This window comes from Cryptomeria japonica, chromosome 9 (genome assembly GCF_030272615.1).
Source record: "Cryptomeria japonica chromosome 9, Sugi_1.0, whole genome shotgun sequence".
NCBI classification, from domain to species: domain Eukaryota; kingdom Viridiplantae; phylum Streptophyta; class Pinopsida; order Cupressales; family Cupressaceae; genus Cryptomeria; species Cryptomeria japonica.
Genome location: NC_081413.1, coordinates 490,602,931 through 490,627,441, shown reverse-complemented (window position 1 = coordinate 490,627,441; position 24,511 = coordinate 490,602,931). Strand labels below are relative to the sequence as shown.

The 24,511-nt window shown below is 37.2% G+C and overlaps 1 protein-coding gene across 1 annotated transcript in view; it reads left to right on the top strand.

The window, feature by feature from the left end:
- LOC131079690 (sister chromatid cohesion protein SCC4) overlaps positions 1-23,571 on the top strand; it is a 147,938-nt gene extending 124,367 nt beyond the window's left edge. The window contains exons 8-13 of the mRNA XM_058017713.2: positions 20,550-20,696; positions 20,880-20,969; positions 21,140-21,264; positions 22,412-22,617; positions 22,748-22,878; positions 23,195-23,571. Of these exons, the coding sequence (XP_057873696.1) occupies positions 20,550-20,696; positions 20,880-20,969; positions 21,140-21,264; positions 22,412-22,617; positions 22,748-22,878; positions 23,195-23,212 (717 nt within the window). The 3' untranslated portion in view covers positions 23,213-23,571. The remainder of the gene's footprint in view (positions 1-20,549; positions 20,697-20,879; positions 20,970-21,139; positions 21,265-22,411; positions 22,618-22,747; positions 22,879-23,194) is intronic.
- The last annotated feature ends 940 nt before the right edge of the window (positions 23,572-24,511 follow it).

Here is a 24,511-nt window from a genome sequence, read left to right as displayed (position 1 = left end):
GACAAATTCGCTCCAACTAGACCAGATTTCGCACTCCCTTGTTGATCTTCAAATCGCACTTGAAGTAATGAATGAATGATTGCTTAAAATTGCTCCAAATACCCCTATTATATAGGGCGCTCATCACTTTACCTCCCCATAGGCCGACTTGATGAAATAGGCTTAAAAAAATAAATAAAATTGCAAAAACAAGAGGTCGACTTGATAAAGTGAATGAAAATAAACCTCCAAGCGCTCCATCTTTTAATTTTAATTTAATAAAATTAATTTTAAATGCCTTTCTAATAAAAACTTCGATTTTTGAGGCTCAAAATTAATTTATTAAATGCCCATGCGTCTTTTATTAAATGCCAACTTAATTAATTTTTTTTTTAAATACTTCGAAGTTGGTGATTTTGGCATATAATGCGATTTGTAGGATATCCACGTTGGGATATGGCAAAAATAAAGAATGCCAATAACTTCGCTCTGGTCCCTTGGAGAGGGACAGAAACGAACTTGCAATTTAAACCTTGCATTCTTCATTTTCACGTTCAAAACTCCATCTAGGCATTTTAAAATGGCATTTTCAATTGGAGTCTTGAATTTAACTCGCTTGATTTGTAGAAGGAATGTGCCTTTAAGACTTTTCGCCTTGGACCCTTGGAGAGAGGCAGGAGCGATTTTTCACTTTTGTCCTTGATCCTTCATCCTTTAATTGCCAATTCTCGTTGTGGGGTAAGCGATGATCCCCTTCGTTCATTCTATGCATGCTTAACTTGTTACTACAAGGCAAAATAGGCTCTCCCAAGATTTTTGCCCTAGTCCTCCAGTGAAGGACAGGAGCGCCTTTTGTATTTTAGGCTAGGATTCTCAAATTTTGAAGTCAAATCTTTGTTCACCATGCTTTAGAAGATCCTTCCCATCTCTCACAACCTTGCCTTAGCATAATCTCGGAGGGAAATTGTTGATTTCATAAAAATCGCCCTGGTCCTTCAGTGAGGGACAAGAGCGCTTTTGAGTCCATTGCACAAATTCTTGATCACATCAATCTTCAAATTACCCTCCAAGCGTAGAATATCACATTTCACTACCTCTTGAGTCTTGGGAACAAAATTATCAATTCAAAATGTAAGGTAGATGGGCACATTTAGAAATTTCGCCCTGGTCCCTTGGAGAGGGACAGGAGCGCTTTTGCCAATTGTCATCAAAATTTGCAACTCTTGCATCTCAATTCCACCTCGAAGCATTTTAAACATTATTTCAAACTTGCGCCTTGGCCTAGATTTGTCCAAATTTGGAGAGAAAAGCTAGATAATATGTTTTTCGCCCTGGTCCCTTGGTGAGGGATAGGAGCGCTTTTTTGCAAATTCAAGTTTGTCTGTCCTTTGCTAGCCTTCCAAATTATCTTCAATGGGCTAATCATGTCTTCTTCCATTAATTTCGATCACAACACTTGCCTTGTATTTGCAAGAAATTTACACTTTTTAGAAAATTGCTCTGGACCCTTGGAGAGGGACAGGAGCGCCCTTTTACTTCATTGTATATTTCCTTGTCTTTTAAACCTTCAATCGCGTCTAAGGCATAAAACATCATTCGTCCTTCCCATCCAAGTCAAGTTTTGCCATAAAATCTCAAACAAAGAGGAGAAACTTTGAAAAAACGCCATGGTCCTTCAGTGAGGGACAGGAGCGCCTATTGTCATTTGGGTTGATTTACTCCTTTGTGGACCACTTAAATTATATTCAATGGACAAAACATGCTTCCCTTGACCTCTTCAAATCGTAAAATCACTTTAATTTTGCAAAAATAGTGCAAATTTGAAATTCAAGCTCCGGTCCTTCAGTGAGGGACAGGAGTGCCTATTGTCTTCTAGGCCAAAGTGCTTCATTTCCATGCCTTCAAAATCTTCAAAAGTATCAAGTCATGTCCAATTCTCTTTCCTGGAGACCCTGCAAAAAACAAAATAGAAAAGTCAGTGACAAATATGCATAAAATAACATTTTCGCCCTGGTCCCTGAGTGAGGGATAGGAGCGATTTTGTCCTTTCTGGCTAATCCATTCAAAATTTAAGTCTCCAAACATTTCACAAGGCAGAGTTAGGTCATCTTCAAGGCTAGGAATCAGTTAGCAAGCCCTCGCAAAATAAGAAATTGCACCTAGAATGAAATTCGCCTTGGGCCTCCAGTGAAGGACAGGGACGATTTCTCTGTTTCAGGCATCATCTTGTCTCCGAAAAATGATCAAAATTCACCTAGGCAAGAATACACAATTCCATCTTCAAAATGCTAACACTTAGACAAAATTTGGATTTTACCTCAAAAAACCCTGACTAGACCTAACCTGGGACCTATCTGACTTCCTGACAGACTTACCTTATCGTCTCAATCTCAATCCTTGGAAGGATGCTTAATAACTTTCAAAATTTGACTGGACTTAGCTTGAATAATGTCCAAAAGAAACCCCTAAGGCCTAGCCCTAGCCCAGACAGACCACTCACTCACTCAAAACCCTAAAAGCAGAGAGAAGAACAGGCAAAACAAAAGCGAAAAAAGAGGGGGTCCCCATTTTAATGGGCCGATGTGTGAAATGGTCACAACAGGTACCCATGTACAAATGCAAATGCATGCAAACCAATGCAATGAAATCTCTCCCAAAGTGGGGAAAGAGAGAAAAACCCAATGGGAAAAAACCCTCCCCCAAAAGAGAGATGAAAAACTAGATACAAAGAACTCTCATAGAAGTATGTGAAAGACAAAACCCCATGTGAGGAAAAATTCCCCCCCATATGAGAGAAGAAGAGAAGCTAGGAAGCCCCCCCTCAATGTTGAATCTGCACCAATGATAGAAGCTCGATGTATGAAGAAACTACTCCACGAACGTCGAACAACATTCCTCCCCTTAGGAAAAACCAAAGGTGTATCCATGAAGTCTCCCCAATCATGAAGGGAAGATGTATGAAGAAAACTCATGATGAAAGGAATCTCTGAAAACTGATCAAGTGTACCCATGTCGATGTTGAAAGATACCCCTTCCAAAGGTGGTAAACTGTGCCACACTGCTAAAAAAGGCACTCCAAGATCTAGTGGAGATGGATGTAGAACATGTCCCAAAGACTCACATGTCTCCTCAAAAAATAAAGAGACCTCCTCCAATTGCTGTACATAAGTATCCACAATCATGTCAACCTCGGAAGAATGATCATGTAGAGAATGAACAAGAGGGTCAGAGTGTTCCCTCGCAACAATCGAAGAAAGATCACCTTCGTCAAAGAGAAGATGAATGTCATCAATGATGTCTCCCAAATCTGCAATGTAGGATTCCACAAACAAACTTGCAATGTCTGTCAAGTAATCATCCCATGAATCTGAAGCTGGAAGACAATGAATATCCTGCTGCACTGAATCACATGAAGGCAAAACTGTCGCACTATCCGCATCATCAGGTGCAATAGGTGATGTGATATCAATATGAGGAGATGAAATGCAAGGCTCAAGAACGGGGTCACATGTGAGAATCCCCATGTTCAAGTGCCCAAAGTTCTCAAAATTTGAACCATCACAAGAAGTGTGATCAACATGTGTAGAATCATCAAATGTGAAATCATCATCATCAACAAAATCTGAAAAGGAGTATAACCAAGATGCATGATCAACCACCCCAGTCGCAATGATAGCTCTAGTCTCCAAGTCTTGAATGAAAACTGACTCAGGTGTGAACTCCACAACTCTCTTAGTTGCGCCATGTGTGATTTGATAGATAGAAAGGAGATTGTTTGTCAAGTGGGGTACACACAACACATCATTGAAGGAGTTATCCCCAATGTCAATAGATCCTTTCCCAATCACATCCATGTATATATGATTGCCCATCAAAATCTGCGGCATGGTGCAAGGCTCAAATGTAGAGAACATAGACTACGAAGATGCCATATGATGAGAAGCCCCTGAATCTAGAGGCCATCTCTCTGAATCATGACTGATAGTAGCACATAAAGCTTTTCCTTTTCTTGTCCCAAAAGAGTGAGTCTTCCCACTTGTAGAAGCCATGAATGCTTGCCCTTTTCCTTTTGAATGTGAGGAAGTGGAAGTTGATGAATCATCCTTCTTGTAGACATTAGGCAAATCAATGTTATGCTTTTTGAGGATATGTATGAGCTCATCAATCTTCTTAGAATGGCAATGACGCTCCTCATGACCAAACTTTTTACAATAGGCACAAGTAGGTTTCTCCCTCTTTGGTGAATTATCCCTCTTGGAAGAGGATGTATCTCCTTGTTGTGGAGAGGATGATGCTTTGTCCTTAGGCTTTGATTGCCATTTCTTCTTGTTTGAGTTGTCCTTCCTTGATTTCCTTTGTTCCCTTGATTTGCCACTAATGCTTGAGACTTAGAAGCCTTAAGAATGCCCATGCTTATCAACTTAGTTTGTTCCATCATCAACATTTCATTGAAAGCATCAAATGTAGGCATTGTGTAGCTTGAACCCATTGTCATCCTATGGGTTTGGAAACTAGAAACAAATGCTGCATATTCTTGTGGAAACTTGCCTATCAAGTTGAAAATCAATTGAGTATCCTTCTTATCAATGCCACAATCTTTGAGTTGTGCCCTCAACTCATTTGCCTTAGTGACATAATCTTTTATAGTATCAAAGTTCTTGGGATCTAACATGGTGAGATCACTATCAATTTGATATCCCCTAATCTCATCAACTTGACCATACAAGTCTTGAAACTTTTGCCAAGCATCCTTGATTAGAGTACACTTCTCAATATGAAAAATGAGATCCTTTGATACATACTTTCTTAAGGTACCAATTGCCATGATATTTTTAGTGAGCCAATCCAAGTGACCAACTGGATCAACCTTAGGATCAGCGGGAGCAACAATAGTTCCATCAATGTAATGAGTTAGTCCTTTTTCCATAAGTTTACTCCATGCATCAATTTTCCAAGTAGCATAATTATGAGGAGTTAAGAGAGGAAACTTAGAAGAACCCATAGTAGCAAAAAGGAAGGAACACAAGAGCACAAAAGCACAAGAGACACCCACCAAATTCACTCAATCAAAGTAACCCCCCAAAAATGATGATTTTGACACTTTATATGTAGTGCGTGTACAATAGGCCATTTGCAAAAAATGGCAAGGTGGACTTCTGATTTTGTTTTACAACTGCCCCAATAGGTTGAGAACTCCAAAGCAACAGATCAGAAAGATAGATCTATGCAAGACAAATGCCAAATTGGTCAAATAAGACCATATGATGAAAGTACAATTTCTACCCACAATTGCTGCAAACTGATAGCATATTCTGAGAGTAGACAAAAAATAATGCACTTTCAAAAAAAACGGCAACTGAAAAAGAGTTCGTATGAACCCGAACAGAGACCTGGAAGTTGCAGAAACGGGGATTGGACAGATACAGTCACCAAAAACTGAGAATTCTGAAAAATCTGTCCATCAAAATCAGAAAATAATTCCACCACATGAAAGTACACGAAATTCTAGCCCATTTCAAAAAAAATTGCACCAAAAAAGGAGCAAAAATGAGCAAGATATGGCCATTTGAAGTTGAACTGCAAAATCAAAAAGCTCAATGAGAGGGGCCTGCAAAATTTTTGAAAAAATGATGACGTCAGCGGACTGCGGGGTTAAATTTGACGGCCGTATGACCGTTGCCCAATCTTCACGGCTGACGTGGCATTGACGTGGTGCTGACTGTGCAAGTGATTTGGCAGTCAACTGGGCTGCTGACGTGGCAGGGTGATTTGGCAGCCAACTAGACTGTTGACGTGGCGCTGACTGTGCACTGCTGACTAGGTAGAAGGTACGGATCCCAAAAAAATTTCAAAATTTTTTTTTTTAATTTTTTTTTTTCAAATTTTTTTTTCAGACTGGAAAATAATTTTCAGAAAAAAATATTTTTTTTTGGTAAAAAAATCCAGAGCAGCATGAGGGTGCTTCTAATGCAACGGAATGGTGTTTTTCAGAAATAGAAATTATGGAGGCAAATCATTAATGATATGGATCAAAGAAGATGATAGAAACACTGGTTACTTCAGTCATCTTCAAATCACCTATCAACATAAAATCATACAGGTACAAAGAAAAGGCTAGATGATTTTATTACCAAAGACTCAAAGTAAAGATATCATATTATCTCCAGATTCTTGAAAAGTGTGATGCTTATAGAGACAATGATGACATCATTTTCTTAGGTATATACCTAGCATTATAATATCTTCTTAAAGTAGAGAACCACTGGAGAAGAGAGAAAAAAATTTATGATCTCCACTCATTACCAAGTCAGGTCAATAGATTGATAAATACGTTGAGTTACATTAGGAAAGTGTTAGGTAAAAAGGACCCAAGTTTTCTTAAGTGAGTTAATGCTAAGCACAAAAGCAATGAAACATAACAAAAAGGAGCAAACTGGAAATGGTTAAACCCTGAAATCATAAGATATAAGCTGATGCAGAGGGTCTAAGAGGTCTCACAACAATCAGGGATTAGATTCTAAACCCCAGCTCAATTTGATCATTGGATGCTCAACCAAGACTATAGCCTAGACAACATTTCACATAGGTCTAATGAGACATCATAGCAAATTGCACAAGCAGGACTTGGGGCAGGAGTTCCAACATGTCCTCTGACCTATTTGGACTCAGAAAAACCAATCTCAACCTTGGAATCAAGCCGTGTTAGACCATCCAACACCAAATGCATCCTATGGGCCTAGACTCTAGTAGCCCTGTTACGAGACAAATTCCATTATATCTCTTGATTGACAGACACAAGGGATGAATTGAAACCATTTTGAGATACCCTTTTGGAAGTTGTACAACATATGTGAAAACCAAGGTGGGGTACTGTTGACGTGTATTTTGTACACAATCATACACAGAATAAAATACCCAAGGGTACCTTATCCTCTCTTGAATAAAATCTCTAACTGCTGAAGATATCTCAAGAAGGATCAGTTAGGGTGACTTCAATGTTCTTTTAAGTAGGGTCTCTATGTGTGGATAAGCACCAGTGGTCGTTGTGATTGCTATTTCATCAAGGGGTCTTACGCCAAATCCGGACTGCAGGAACAGGATTTCCTAATACTAACAAGTTCTCAAAAAAAAAATCAAAAGAGTAGGGCTTGCAAGAGATAAAGTCTAATCTAATCCTAAGAATGACTCAATGTGGACGAGACTTGGCAAGATTCTACCAACTTCAATATTGCCATAAAGTAACAACTCAATTGAAATTGATGCGATCTTCTAAGGTAACAAATGATTTTTCAATTCATCAAGGATCATAAACACTACCACAAAGGCACATGTCCAAGATACAACAATGATTGAAAGTTTAAGTGATTCAAGTTTCTCCAGTTGACCACGCAAGGCGTTCCTACAATCAGCAAGAAGCTAGTGGTTTGGAAAGTGAATCTCACCGACGATCAAGTCCAACACTTTGTCCTCCAAATTAAAACACTACTTTGATTGAGAATGATTCAAGAAAACGAACAACCATGAAGATAACCACAAGAATTGCAATAAAACACCATAACTTCAATATTTTATTGATCTCAAAGTTATCATGAACAACAATTGTTTGAAATTCCTTCTTCAAAGCTCAATCTTGCTACAAAATACTTGCTTCTATCAAATTGCTAATCTCTAATCACTAATGCTGATATCTAATCTCTAGTTTCTAGTTTCTCTCTATATGCAAAATGAAAAGAAATGAGGGTATATATAGCATCCTCAATTACAATGAACGGTCCAGATCAAAAAGAAGATCAACGGCCAAGATTATGACACCTAAACCCTAATTAGGGTTTATTACAAATAGTCCCCTTTTTACTGAACAATATTAAATGCATAGCCAAATATTAAATTTTGGCACAAAAATCTAGGAGACATAGACCAATGACAATTAAGGTGCCATGTCATCTATAACAACCTTTCTTCTAGAATCTTATTCCCTTTCCAATGCTCCTTCTTAGCATATGCAATGAATCTGGATACGATTCCTTCGATCTCAGCAATTGGAATCTCGGGAAGATTCCTCATTCGTTCTTCCAAGTGGATGATCTGATCGAAAGCCTTGAGGAGAGCAGCGTCCCATTCAGGTTCAAGTTCTTTGGTCTTCTCAATCAGGAGCATGGTAGCAAACATCTGATCCTGTTGCTCATCTGTAATAACATTTTCATCTTTGCAAAAGATGACCTTGACTCTTTCTTCTAATTCCTGCAAATCCACATCTGTCTCAACTTCGATCCTCCTGCCACTTTCAATTATCCTCCTGGCGACAGGTGATGGCTTGCCATTGTAAAGGACCTCTCGAAACTTCTTCGTACTGAAGTTCCCCAAGTTAGTATCTCCAATGTTGCTCCACTTAGACACGATCTTGGTCTCCACTTCTTCGTTCTTTTGATCTTCCTTCATGAGGGCTGGACGACTGGTGGATGCTCCCGCCTTCGGGGTTGCCATCGTAACACCTACACAACATTTCATAATAAGTAATAGATTTTGCAATGTATAAACATAGATTAGATTAGAGATTGAATTTAGGAAACTTCATGATAAGTCTTTGAGTTATCATTTCCTAAATTCGATTGAGCTACAGGAAATTCAAAATTTCAAAATTCAAAATTTAAGATCAATATTCAAAATTCAAGACAAGGGAAGACTTCGCCATACTTCACTTGAGAGCTAACTCTAAAAAAGCAAAATAAGGAAATCGCCTAGGCAAAAATCGAAATTTGAAGTATCAATGCGATCCTCCTCTAGCAAAGGCGCCTTCCTTGTCAACTTCGCCAACTTTTGGGGTCTTCAACGTCTTGATGGCAAATTCGCTCCACTTGAACACAAACCAAGTTCGCACTCCCCTTTGAATGGAAATTTCGCACCTCTCCTTGATGAAATTCGCACCTTGTAATTGTCTTCTCCAAATCGCATGCAAAGGACGATTGAATGATGTTTTAAAATGCCATATCACACCCCCTTTATATAAGCGCTTACCTCTTCAATCCCCCATAGGCCGACTTTTGAAAATAGGCGAATAATAAATAAATTTCAAATAAAAATAGAGGCCGACTTTGTAAAATATAGAAAATAAAACCCAAGCGCTCCAATTTTATTTATTTAATTAATTGATTAATTAATTTAACGCCTTCATATTTAATAGTTTCGATTTTTAAAGGCAAAATTAATTAATTAAATGTCTTGTGCACACTTATTAAATGCCCATTTTAATTGAATATTTCAAGTTTTATCGATTTTTAGCATTTAATATAATTTGAAAATGATGTTGGCGCCAAAACATAGGAGATACAAGGGGTACAAACCACATCGCTCTGGTCCCTGGGAGAGGGATAGGAGCGATTTAGCATTTTGCTCTTGAATTTCTCGCCTTTTACGTTCAAAACCACTTCCTCTACGTTGAAACTGGCATCTTCATTGGGAATCTTGAATTTGATCGATTCAATGTTGTAGATGAATGCCTCTTAAGATCATTATCGCCCTGGTCCTTTAGTGAGGGAGAGGAGCGAACTTTGCATTTACTCCTTGGTCTTTGCCTCCTTAATCACTAATTTATATCATAAGGCAAGTAACAACTTTATTCTTTCATCCCACGCATCCTTACTTGTCTTCTACAAGGCAAATTTGATATTCAAGTGAATATCACCCTGGTCCCTTGGTGAGGGACAGGAGCGAACTTTGGATTCCAGCTCAAATTTGTCATCTTTTAACCTTAACTCCTTGTTCATTACCTTTCAAATGACATTTCGGATCTTGTGTAACCTTGCTTTGATGTGATCTAGGAAGAAAAATGATTGATTTTATGAATATCGCCCTGGTCCTTGACTGAAGGACAGGAGCGATTTTGCCTCTTTGCTCAAGTTAGTCACTTTTTTGACGTTTGGTTCCTTGCTTATCATCTTCCCAAAGACATTTTCGACCTTGTGCGACCTTGCCTTGACGTGGTTTTTTGAAAGAAATGACCAGTCTAGTGAATATCGCCCTGGTCCTTGACTGGAGAACAGGAGCGAACTTTAGTCTATGGTGCAAATCTTTCATCATATTGATATCAAATTGTCTTCAAGGCGTAAAATGATGTTCTCTACTCCTTCTTGAACATTTGAAACGAACGTGGCCTTCAAAGTTTAAGCATATTCGACTATTTCGCTCTGGTCCCTTGGAGAGGGACAGGAGCGAACTTGGGCATTTCCATCACATTTTGCGGTCTTTGCAACTTCATTTCTCTTCGAGGCGTTCCAAACATCATTGCCCCCTTGTACCTTGGCTTGGAGTGGTTTAAACTTGGAGGAGAATATTAGATATCCTTGATTTCGCCCTGGTCCCTGACTGAGGGACAGGAGCGAACTATCACTTATAAGCTCATTCGTGCTTTGCCAACGTTTAAAACTATCTTCAATGGGTCCGTCATGCTTCCCTTCACTCATCCTTGACATGGAATTTGCTTCATCTTGGTGAGAAATTTGTCTAAGGAAGAAATCGCTCTGGTCCCTGGGAGAGGGACAGGAGCGCCTAGGCAAATATAGGCTTCACTTGGCGTCTTGCAATCTTCAAATTATCTGCAATGGATTCGTTACGCCTCCTTTGCTTGCCTCAAACTTAACACTCACTTGATCTTTGCCCAAAACTTGTCTTATAAGGAAAATCGCTCTGGTCCCTAGGAGAGGGACGAGAGCTATCACTAAAATTCGCCCTGGTCCCTAGCAGAGGGACAGGAGCGATTTTGCTTCTAGGGCCAATTTTCCTCATTATGGTACTTTCAAGTTATATTCAACTGATAAGATGTACTTCCTTTGTTCTTCTCAAATCGCGAAATCATTCAAATCTTTCAAGGACAAGGCAATTTTGGATTTCAAGCTCCGGTCCTTCAGTGAGGGACAGGAGCGATTTTTGTCCTTGAGGGCAAATGTTCAACTTTTCATTGCAAATGACTCAATCCTGGCGCTCTATCATGTTGATTTCACCTTCCATTACGTCCTTGACGCCTCAATTTGATCAAAATGAGGTCAAAATGGTCCAAGTGAGTCATTTCACCCTGGTCCTTGACTGAAGGATAGGAGCGATTTGGCCTCAAACTTCAAAAATTTGCCATTTGTAAAACTCAAAATCTTCAAAACTTTCAATTCACGTTCAACTGCATCTCCTGGCGACCCTGCATAAGACAAATGAAACAAATTAATAACCAGGATGCACAAAATTATGATTTTCGCCCTGGTCCTTGGCTGAGGGACAGGAGCGATTTTACCTCCATAGGTCAGAATATCAAGATTTTAGGACCTCAGTCACTTCACAAGGTAAAATTAAGCTATTTCCAATGCCTGGGATCAATTATCAAAATTCCCAAAATTTGGTCAAAATCACCTGGACAAAAATTCACAATTCCATCATTAACACTTAGGCAAAATTTGGACTTGCTTTCAAAATTCCGACTGAACCTAGACAAACTTACTTGACCCCTTGACAGATTTACCCTATTTCAAAATTTCATCCTACGAGAGGAAGCTCAACAATCTCTCAAAATTGGACTGGACACTGGCTTAAAATCATCAAAACGGAAACCCTAAGGCTTAACCCTAATCCAGACGACTCAAAAACCCTAAAAGCAGAGAGAGAAATAGGCAAAACCGAGCAAAAAGAGGGGGCCCCCATTTTAATGGGGCGATGTGTGAAATGGTCACAACAGGTACTTTGGACCAAGGTGCTCAAAATCAGACTGTTACAGCCCTACAAAAGCTTAATTAGGCCTCCACCAACACTACAACCATCTCTTAGACTCTCCACTGCCCTGCACAACCAATTTGGAAGGTAAGAGGGTGTCAAAAGTTAAAGGATTTCATAGGTTTCAAGGTCTCCTTGGCTGTTTTGATACCCAAACCAACAACAAGTCACTCACCTTTGTCAAACCGGCCTAATACATGGAGATATTAGGCCTTCAATTGTTCAAAACCCCACTTGAACTCCTCCTCTGCAAAAATGGTTCAAAACCCACTTGGAGCACCCTCATACCCATCATTCCACCAAGTCTTGAGTCAAGCCGTTAGTGGAATGAGTGGATATGCATAATTCTTGATAAAACCCTCCAAACCTAGGGTCTTAGACCAGTCTGGACAAAATTGCTTGTAGAATGCACAAAACCCAATGAAATCAAACCAAACCGGTGCCAAATGAAAGGTAACAGAGACCTTTCCAACAAGTCCAGCCTTGAGTTCTAATTCATCCATAACAGAGAGTTATGAGACAAAGTGCAGCATTTTTCTGGAAATTGCAGAGAAAATGTTCATGAATTGCCTTCAAACTTGGAGTTCTCCATACAAAATCATGAACCAACCCCTTCCAAACATCTGAGGGGTCTATAAATACTCTAGACTCAATGGCTATAACCACCATTTGAATTGGTTAGCCGTACAACCACCTTTTGAGTGCTAAGTGTCTTGACAACGTTGAAAAGTTGTCAAACAACTTTTACAAAAAATGCACAATTTGCATTTTTGACACCCATGACCCCTAATAACTTTGAAGACATCTCAAATAGGGTATATAAACACCAAGTACATGAGAGATACTCCCATACCACACTTTGGGAGGCGTTGACCTAGTTTGACCAAGATATCCCTATTTGAGTACATTCAACAAAGTGGCACCAAGGCCTTACAAAATGAGACAAAAGGAATCCAAAAGTTTGAAGATGGTCCTTGAGACCTTATTACATCCAATATGAACAACAAAACATGAAACCAAGAACAAACACCTTGAATAGGTCCCATGGACCCAGCTGTGCCCCTGCACCATAAGCACAAGAACAAATAGCCAAGTGATGGAAAAATAACTCTCATTAAACATGGGCTTGCAAAGATCCCAACAGGACTCTAATGATAAAAATTAGTGTTGTACTTGTCACATGTTATTAGCAAGGTTCAGGCTAGAAGAACCAGCAACATGGGCTAGAAGGACCGATTACATCAGTATCTCTTACCAAGAGACTCAAGAAAGCCAATTTAAGATCTTGTATTGTTGACAATGTGTGGGACCAAAGTATGAAGAAACATCTAGAGAAGGAGCTCAAAAGTGTTGAGATCTTGTATTGTTGACAATGTGTGGGATCGAAGTATGAAGAAACATCTAGAGAAGGAGCTCAAAAGTGTTGTTTTCTTATTAAAAGCTCAGAGCTCCCCAGGGGTTGTTCCTGCAGTTTTTTCAGCAATAAAGGTATATCTTAAAGAAAGGATCTTCTTCACAAGGTTCAGCAGTCTAGAATCACTGAAGAAAATAGGGATACATGGGGAAACATTCTGCCCCTTTTCTGCGTGTCTCTGTCCTTGTAGCATTTCAGGGATGCCTCGGAAATGCCCCCAGGCCATCCCTGTGTATTCCATGCTGGTCTGGATACGGTGCTAAAACCCTCAGAAACATCTAGGAATGTCAATGAAAAATTATATTAAAAAGAGCAGAATTAAAAGAGGTGGGATGGCCCACAAGGTCCCCACACTCCTTTCAAAATCCTAAACCCGAAAGAAAGCACACATTAAAAAACAACAAAATGAACTCATTTGACATTTTGCATGGTGTCTGCTACAAAATTGGTCTTAACACGGCTATGGTACTAATCACTCATCACCTTTATTCACACGTTATCAAACTGTACTAATAGGTTCAAATGAGGTTTTCCCATTCTAGTCTAATATGTCCCTTGCTTACCTGCTCCTTTCTTAGCACCACTTCTTTGCTCTGACAACAAAATTGCTCTCATGGAGGACTGTTTCTGTTTTTCTTACAAGTTATCAAAATTTAGAGAATTACAGATGTCTGTAGTAATTTGGTCTTCTTTCTTCAGTGTCTAATATGATGTTTTAAAATTGCCAACCAAGCAAATGGCTAGAATCTATTAACCAGGTGCATAATATAGCTATAGACAAGTAGGTGGCTTACTTTAGTTAGATGCATACAACTATTCAAGACAGTGCTGGAATCAGTTCAAGTTTCCAGTCTTTTAACCAGGTTTTTAATGCCTGTGACATTTACAGGTTAACATCAGCTTTAAAATAAAAAATCATCATACGTTATCTTGCAATAAAAAACATTTAAAGTTGAGTTCATTAAATCTTAGACCTAACTTCTCAGTCTTATTTTTTTGATAATATAATAGGTGATCATCTGAAACTAAAAATTCTAAAATACAGAGAATCATTACATTGCATTTGAAATTTGAGATTTGCTAGACTAAAAGTTGAAGTTAAATCATGAAACAGCAATTTCATATCAAACTGACAAATCTGAATCAATAGATGCCCTTTAAAGTTATAAACTATGAAAGATTTTTGAATCCAGACATCAAAATTGTAGTTAGTTTTGTAGATTAAATACTAAAAAGAGGAAAATTAGGAGTGCTGCAAATGAAAAAACATAATTTTATCTAATGACTTGTTTGTATTGCTTCTGTTATACCATTCTCATCTTCTAATCACTTGAAATTTTTGTCAATTTTTAACATCTCACATTCTAATATTAGCATCACTTTCTGAATATTTTTGCTGATCCAACACACTCATGGGCGCCCCAAGTAATCCTTGCTGAAGGAGAAGAATTAAAAAGATATATGTTTCATTTTAATTCATAAGTTCCTCTACTAATTACTGTTGACAATAAATAAACATGAACACAGCTTTTGATCACTGCAGTTGCAGTAATTATCTGCAAATTTTGAGTGTAGCAAGAGTTAAAGCACCTCCAGATAAAATGTACAAGGAAGCTTGAGGCCAGAAAATTAATAATCATAAAAGTAAGATTGTATCTCTACACACTCCCCATGCATGTGAAGAAGCTACAAAATATCCTACATAAGAAAGCGACCTTGCTTCCAAATTAGTGCCTATGCTGTATGCAATTGCTTGGTGGGGCGTAAGCATAAGAGCCAATGGGATATTCATATGATAGAAATAGACATAAAATCAAGGTGGAAATGCAGAAATAGACAAGTAGGTGGCTTACTTAGCTCAGTGCATAGAAGTTACAACTATTCAAGACTGCAGGAATCAGCTCCGGTATCTGCGTTTCAACCAGGTTCATAATGCCTGTAACAGAAACTTAAGATTGCAAATTTGAAGGAGCCCAGGTGGGGTGCTGATCTGTTCGGTGCTGATATTCAGTCGCTTACATAAGGATTCGGTGCTGATATGCAGTCGCTTACATAAGGATTTAAAATGCTAAACCTCTCTACACACTCCTACATCCCTTTCTACCATTTAAAATGAGATTTAAATGTACTGGGAACATAGCTGGAAAAACTTGGACTGGGCAGTGCAAAATTTTGACTAGGGCTTTGGACTTGGCAAAAACTTTGCTAAAAAAACAGAAATTAATGCATTTAAAGAAATAAATGTAAAAGTCACGGTTTTTTCCTTAATTTACTAAAAAAATAAATAGATAATTGATGATGATATTTTTATTTGTTTCATTGAATCATGGAAATTTGATGATGATCAGAATTTTTGTGTAAATGCAGGGTTATTTATTTATTTACATAGGTAAATAAATAAATAAAAATAAAAGTTGGGGTTTATTTTGTATTTGCATAATGTAAAATGATGATCAGAATATTGTAATGCATTTAGGATTTATTTCTGGTGGCGATATAGCTGAGTGAATATGGAATTAATTTCTGGTCCCCTTCTTACTCTGCCCATGGAATTTCCTTCTGCTTGTGATTGAGAAATGAAGCCCTTCTGCCCATGTTTGTCAAAAACTTTCTACACTGTTCTGTAATTTCCACTAGAAAAAGCTTCATTCACAGCTGTGAAATCCCATTCAGACACCGGACATGACTTGAAATACTCTTGTGACTGTTTGCAAACTGCAAAATACCCTTCAGGATTTATGAACCATGAAACACACAAGTCCAACTGTAAAAATTGTGAGTACAATTGGGAAACTGAGGCGCATTTTTTATTAAACTTGGCCAAGTTGTGGTGAATTTATGGACGATTGGTGCTGTTTCATTTTGGACTTGTTAGTCACAGCGAGGCTGCATGAGTTTTCTAACTATGACTAGGAGTGTAAACAAGGTTCAAAGCATCAACAAATGTGGAATAAATTAATAATCAATAAACAAAGATTACAACACACAATTATGAAATAAAACATTACTGTTGGAGAAACTCAATTGGGTAAAAAACTCAAAGAAGAGTGAGTAAAACTCTTCATACCACTAGTTCTCAGCTGTTACAAGTGTCTTGCATTGGTTTACCACCAACTCCCTGAACTTGCACAATGCCTTGGCATCTATATCACTCTACAACAATCTATTCTAATAATTTAAGAGTGAATTACATCCATCAAAATTTCAAACTATGAAAAACATACAATGAAACCTGCAACATACACTTGCATGTTCCAAGAGTGGCTCTCTGTTGGAAGGTTGGTGCCTTCGTCCCCTTGGTTGTTCAGCGCGCCCTCGGGGATTCGTGACATGGCTTAACCACCTCCCATTGTTTGTTTATCTCTAGGGTTTGTATCGGGCGTAGAAGCAATAGTCTACAAAAAATTGTGATTATACCCGATTAATCTTGAATACGAGTCAGCCGATTTATTCCCCGAAAAAATCCCTATTCACAAAAAAATCGTTGACCCAAATTTCAATGATTTTTTGCATTTAAATCACGTTAAAACCCCCCAAAAATGGCAAAAAAAGTGAAAAAAATCATTGTAAAGACTTTCAAAAGCCTAGAAAAACTCGTGAAATAACTGAATTGCTTAGAAATAGGGTTGATCCCAGACGGAATTAGAGTCAATGTGGAATCAATGTTGAAAAAGTTTGTTATTTTGTCCATTTTTCAGGGGGTTCATCATTCCCCACACTTCACTTGTTCAAACTCATGAGCTCAACAACCCAACAAATGTAGAAAGCCCGCGAGCTCAATGGCCCCAAAAGGGTTTGAACCTTGGTGGTTGCCTCACCAATGGAGTGTTTGTACCACAACACTAAATGTCTGAAGACATATATAATATATATAGATATAGATATATGATATTTAATTTATAATTGATACATTTAATTTTTGCTCAAACAAAGACATACAATTCATTATGTGAGCAATATATGCAAAGTGCTCCATGAAATAAATCCTAATGACAACAAACAAGCTTATATAGTTGTAATAAAAGAGCCTCCAACACAACCATTAAAATTTGTCTCTACCTAAAATAGTAGTTGCAAGCTAGGTATTGCCAAAACCAGTGGTTTGCTAATCTTTTACTTCAGCTAAACAAATGCCTGAATTATACACTATATAAAAGACTTACCAATTGCCATTGGGGAATATAAAGCATTGCAACTGTGGAATATGATTAGATAAGCTTTCTCAAATATTGAACTACCCCTAGTAAACTCCTTGCGTCGATCACAATGAAAGTCTTGGATCGCTTCAAAATTGCTTCCACTTTTACTAAATTCCTAACAATAGCTGGATCTCTGTCTAATAAATTTTGATCTCAGCTACTTCATAGACTTTCGATCTCAGACTTAGAGAACAATTTGGTGTATTTGGTGACTGCCCTTTTAATATGTTAAATGAATATTTGCCTATGTAATCAGCAATATGAATATAAACAACAAAAATCTATTTTCTACAATCATGTGTTAAACTATATTTTATTTACTCTATATATCTCTATGCTATGGAAATGCCCTTAAGTTTAAAAAAAGTAGTTTGTTTATATTTTTCTACAATTTTTTTACAATTTTTTAAAATCCAATTTTTTACCCACTTTTTCAAAAAAAATTGTACTTTTGGTTTGCCGATTTTTTCCCCAAACAATTTTTGTTGCTATGATATAAAGCATTGCAATTGTGGAATATGATTTGATAAGCTTTCTAAAATATTGAATTAACCCTACAAAACTCCTTGCCTCAACCACAATGAAATTCTTGGATCACTTCAAAATGGCTTCCACTTTTACTATGTCTGTTAACTTTTGATCTCAGTTACTACATAGACTTAGCTAATATTTGATCTCAGATTTAGACAACTATTTGTTGACTGCCCTCTTAAAAATATTTTATACAATTCATGTGTTAAACTCTATATTATTTGCTCTTTATATCTCTATGCTATGGAAATGCCCTTAAGTTTTTTAGAAAAATAGTTTCTCTCTTTTTTCTACAATTTTTTATGTTTTTTTTAATCTGATTATTCCCCATATTTTGCTGATTTTATCCTGATTTTTTCAAAAAATCTTATACTTTTGGTTTGCCGATCTTTTCCCCAAATGATTTTTGCTACTATGGACTACTAATGGGCATTAATAGGTCGATCTTTTGGTGCAACCTTGGGCCAACAAGTGGTATCAAAGCTCAGGTCACGGGTTCGAATCCCTTGGTCGCTCTAGGGGAAGGTTGGTGCTTTTGTCCCCTTGGTTGTTCAACGTGCCCTCAGGGATTTGTGACATGGCTTAACCACCTCCTGTGGTTTGTTTATCTCTAGTGTTTATCGGGCATTAATAGGTCGTTCTTTTGGTGCAATGGCAAACCTTGGGCCAATACTCTCCACACCATAAATTGATTACCTCCCAACAAGAGTGGATTTTGCATTGCCAAACCCTGTTGCTTGTTGCTCTCCTAGGCATGAAGAATGTGCAATGTAACACCCTCTTGATTCCTGTGCCAACAGACATTACAATAATGCTCAAAATAGATAAGAAAATGCTCAAAACATCTTCTTTTTTCAACTCTCAGCTTGTGTCCAGTTCTGGTCACTCCTTTACTAGTATATGTTTGCTGGGGTGTATGGTGGTTGCCAGGGTGAACACCTGATTGCTAGGGGCAAACACACAATTCAGCAGGCATTAGTGGGATCTTCTAGAGGCCATAACTTTTGGCATCTGGACTCAAAATTAGGTTTAGTTTATTTTACAATTGCACCATTGCTTGAGGGCTATCCTAATACGCAATCAAATCCAACTTTGCTTCCATTTGCCCATTCATTTTGCCCTTGCAAATGGATGCATTTATGAGGTCCCAAATGAGCTGAATCAAGCCCGGAAGTTGTCTTATCAACGAACAAAGATATTGAGATGTCCACACCATCTGAAACATCCATAAGCATAAAACAAATTGGCCAATGTCTAAAACAACCCTGTTACATTGGCTTTATGATGAATCCTGTCGTTGGGCTTTTTGACAACACACTGCAAGCTGGAAAGACATGTCCCAATGCCAACCATATCCAAATTTTTGGATCAGACGCAGGAACTAAAGAAAGTTTATAATTTTTTTGTTTTTAATCACTTAACATTGTACAGGTTAAAACAACTTCAAGATAGAAGAATCATCATGCAATTAAAAATATTAAAATTGAAATTCAACAATTCTCAGTTCTAACTTTTAAAAATCATGATAACAGTTGATCATCCAAAAGCAAAAATTCTCAAATTCAGGGAATAGCAAGTTGTCTAAGTTACAGGTTTTTGTTGACTTGCATACTTTGGGTGGGACCCAATTAGGTTCCTTGGTGCGAACTTTGCTCTGTTCTTTAGCTGTCTTACATTTGTTGAAAGGGCAATTGAATTCTGCAACTCTAAGAAATTGCTCAAAAAGCTTAAGAACAAAAAGTCATGATTTACCACACCAGTAGAAAACCACTCTCCCAAACCAATTCAGATACCAACTTAGAGTTCAATGCACAGGCTGGCATGTGCTAGGAAATGTTTATATGATCCTATACACATTGATAGTGTCTTTTTTATGTACGTATAATTTTATTAGGGTTTTCTTTTCTTTTATCAAGCTTTGGTTTTGTTGACTTTCACGAGGGAAGATGAGTCCCTCAATTTTATGGACAAGTTTTCCCTGACGCAACAGCCATGAGAAATGTCCCTGGATCCCCCGTTTTAGAGGATGCGTCTTAGAAGATAATGGATGAGCTAGCTTAGATTCTCTCTTTTGGGAGGTATGAGAGAAGTTTCCCATTAGTTTCCCATTAGTTTCCCAAGTTCTTGAAACAAGGCTCTTCTTCCATCCCCCACTCTAGAAAAAGTTCGATTACAAAATGAGCTACCCTGAAAGACTGGATGTACGTAGAAAAAATTCCATTTGTAGCCTCACAGATAACATGGTCAAAACCTCACAGGCATGATGTGTATTACTTTATAGATGCTCTACTTGTGAATCTACACAGAATTACAAATCGTAATGGGATATGGAGGATAGGAACTGAGCACAGCCTCATTATTAAATTCATATTTTTGAGTTGCAAAGTTTCTTTCTAAAGTAAAATATCTTGCTGAAGCAGAACATGCATATTCAAGCACATGTATTACTAGAAATAGATTATAGCCAGAGTATTTGTTCCGTAAATTATTTTTTGATACTTGATACTCTATGATCAATCTCTGATGTTCATTCACATAAATGTGCTGTGTAGTGCATCTTTGTATTGTTGATGTTTCCTCTCTTGTCTACTAAATGAAATTGACCAGGATATATAAATCTTTTAGACGTATACAATTTCTTTATTAGGTGCCTTTCCTAATGCCTTTTATTGCAGGTTCTAGTGCAAATCATTGACTGGTTTGAGCGCTTTCCAACCATTTTACAAGGGTGTGAGAACACCATTCAAATGCTTCTTGGCCAATATACGCATTCAATAGGCTGCTTCAGTGAAGCTGCTTTACACTTTACTGTAGCAACCAAGGTAATCACATTGTTTCCATGTTTAATAAAGTTATTTAATTCAGTAGCCTTTCTGAAGTGAGGTGAATTTTCGTGTAACAGTAAACATCAGAACTTGTACAGATGTACTATGAGGCTGTAAGAGCATAAGTAGCAAAACGAGCAATGTTAAATTGCCTTGCTAATACCCTGGTATTTGTTTCAGCTAACAGAGAGTAAAAGTACGCAAGCAATGTGTCAGATTTATGCAGCAATATCTTACATTTGTATCGGTGATGCAGAGTCATCCTCTCAGGTAAATTGTATATAGCCATTAAATCTAATGTCTTTTTCTTAAATAGCCATTGATGTTTAGAAGCATCTTCCTGTTATAAAAATGCGGGCAGTCTTGTCTTAGAAGGCTCTTAGGTTTTGATTTAGTAAAATATTTCTAACCAGTCATCCAATTTCGATTGCTTGAGTCAGGCACTAGATTTGATAGGTCCTATCTACAGGGCAATGGACTCGTATGTTGGTGTTAGAGAGAAAACAGGTGCACTTTTTGCTTCTGGGCTTCTGCAAATGAAACAGCACAATTTACAAGAAGCACGGTAAGCATTTTCAGGATGGGTACATCTTCTGCAATCTAAAGCTAAATAATGTTTCAAGCGACTGTTAATTTCTACTGTTTGCAATAGCTAATAGTAGATTTAGTGGATCGATGCTTTGTTATTGAATGCTTCTATGCTTCTTGTTGTTTGCAGATTTTCTTAGAATTAAATAGGGTTTCTTGAAACATTTTGTTGAGAATACTTTTTCTAGGCATTATTCTTATCTTGTGATTTTTGTCATTTTCATTTTTATTTTCTAATCAGACTGGAGATTGGATCTGTCAACTTGTAAAAGCTTTTCTGTTGGAAATTCTTAATTAGCATGTTGCTTTCAAACACTTTCTTGGATACAAACCTTATATATCGATTATTAGGTGTTTTCAATGTTTAAACTTCAAAGGATTTTTAGAACATCATGATGAATTGTATGAAGTTGCTTCCTGCAGTTTGCAGATTTTCTGATAATTAAATATTTTTTAAAACATTTTTTGAGAATACTTTTTATAGGCATTATTCTTGTCTTAATTTTTTTCATTTTCAGTTTTATATTTCAATCAGACTGGAGGTTGGAGCTGTCAATTTGTAGAAACTTTTATGTTGGAAATTCTTTGTTATAATGTTGCTTTCAAAAACTTTCTTGGATAGAAACCTTATATATCGATTGCTAGTTGTTTTCAGTGTTTAAAGCATTTTTAAAATATCATGATCAAGTGTGTAAGCTACTTGAAATTCAATTTGGAGACTTAAAATTCAGAGTTTTCAGTCGTGGGGCATGTTATTGTATTGCCATGCATAAGTTAGGCTAGTTAGCTGATAATTCACTGTTGTTATTTGTGGACCGAGAAGAATATTGTTGACTTTATTCAATGAATTATATTTACGTGTTCTGTTGCCAAATGGGCTGCTTGGTGAAACATATATCTTTTTAGATCTGGTCATCTGCTTCATTTTGTTGATGTCCTGTCACTATGTATTATAAATATTTTGGACCAGTTATTCAGATTTGCTTAGTCTCTAGCTTTCTTATGAGTATTGCTATTATTTTATGGATTGCTTTATATAATGCTCCGGAGAAGCATTTACCTTACTCTGAAATATTCAAATGAATTGCTTGAATAAACGTTGATTTAATGTTGGGTTTTTGCAGAACACGCCTAGCAAGTGGCCTGAAGGTTACCCACAAGAGTCTTGGGAACCTTCAACTGGTTTCTCAATATCTGACAGTTTTAGGTAGCTTGGCACTTGCCCTTCATGACATAGCGCAGGCACGAGATATCCTGAAGTCGTCTTTAACGTTAGCTAAAGCTCTGCATGACATTCCCACACAGATTGGGGTGCTTGCTGAATTAACAGGTATACATTCACCCCCACCGATGAGTTCCATATGGATATACTTGCAAGTAGATGAAATCTTAACTTCATTTTCAAGTGTTATTTATATATAAATTTGGTGCCACATGTGATTGCTTGGGCGTTACTATAGCTTTGTATCGAGAACTTGGTGAGACAGCTAATGAGACTGAGAATTCGGAATATGAGGCTAAAAAGGTTGAAGATTTGACGAGGAGAATTGAAAGTGCCAAAGCTTCTCCTCATCACCTTCGTCTGTTGAAGGTAATGCATCCGTCTGTTTGCATAATATTTTTTCCCATGTATGAAAAAGTTGCAAGCATGTTATTAAATTTGTATACCATTTACTAGTTTTAATATTGTTGCAAAGTTGTGTCGAACAACTGAATAGTCCTTATGTGGGTGCCTATATGTATATGTCAAAGCTTTGTTACTATTTGTGATTCTCCTTTTATAAATTAGTTCTTTCCAAAAATGCATCGGAAAAAGGCATACTATGGAGCAATGTTGGTCTTTTCAATTCTTTACATTTCAAGCTTACCTATATATATTATTTGATAGCTTTATGTTGGTTTTGCAGTTTGGCATTGAGAGATGATTTACAAAATGGAAGGCGGAAGCCAGTTACGATTTTTCTGGAAATACAAAAACTTGTAACATATTTCAAAATGTAAATTCTGAATTCTTGAATGGATTTAAAGGATCTAATAGCTTGTTTACATTTGTAGAAAATTCTATTTGCTTGTGAATATGAGCAACAATGTCTTGTTGACTTTCTATGTAATTATTTTTTCTGCTATAGTTCTTCCATTTAATGTAGAGAGTTCTGCTATTTTAATACCAACAGAGAGCTTTGGCCAGATGCCAGGAGGAAAATAAGATCTCTATTTTAAATCATCTTATTATATATGAGAATACATTTCAATGAAAAAATATGATCTACAATCAGTTCATGCATTTGCGTACAATGACCTATTACCTGATTAGCATATATCTGATTGTCATCAACTATGCCTTTCTGGAATTCTCTTCATTGGATGGGAACATTTGTTCATCGCCATTTAGTGTACGAGAAATGCACTGGTTTAGCTTTTGTCTGGGACTTTCGCCCAGCTTTAAGTTCGAGTGTGTATTATTGCATATGCTTTAATCTGATGAGCTTGCTCTTCAGTGTTTAAACTCAGGTTGTAATTATTGCACTTACTCTATCTTTGCCACTTGAACATAACTTGCTGGGCAGCTGCCAAAGGAATTTCTCTTATTTAAATTGCCATAACTTATGGTACCAGAAACAAGAACCAGAAAATGTAAAGACAATAGCAATGCAACGGAAAATGAGATTTAAAAAGGTTGCATGTAAGAAATGGTTATCTATATTATATTTACTATAGAATATATAACATAATTTTTATATACAATTACTTATGTTAATCGAATTGACCATTAATATTTGTAATGGTGAAATTTGCACATATTTGCCAATACCCATTTAGTTTTGGGCCTATTTTGAGGGAATGTCTTAATACAGTTACATATTGAGAAATGACACTCTTGGGCTCATTCCCCAATCCTTTACCCATCCAGTTTTGCACATAACACACATTTGACATTATCATATCCCTATGTGCATGCACTCCTACACATTTGCCATTATTAGCCATTTGTTATGCCTATCATTGTGCTTAAATTCACACTCATTTCCCAACTTTAGATTCATGCCTCCGTGTCCTAGGTCAATCTAGTTGTGTTTGGGTTTGATTTTGAACCATGTGGAATTAAATTTAAAAATTTAATTTCAAATTTTGGTGTTTCTCGCCTTTTTATTAGTTGTTTTTGATATTTAAAGCAGCAAACACAAGGGTGCTGACCCTTAATACAACAGCCTGCAGGCAGTGAG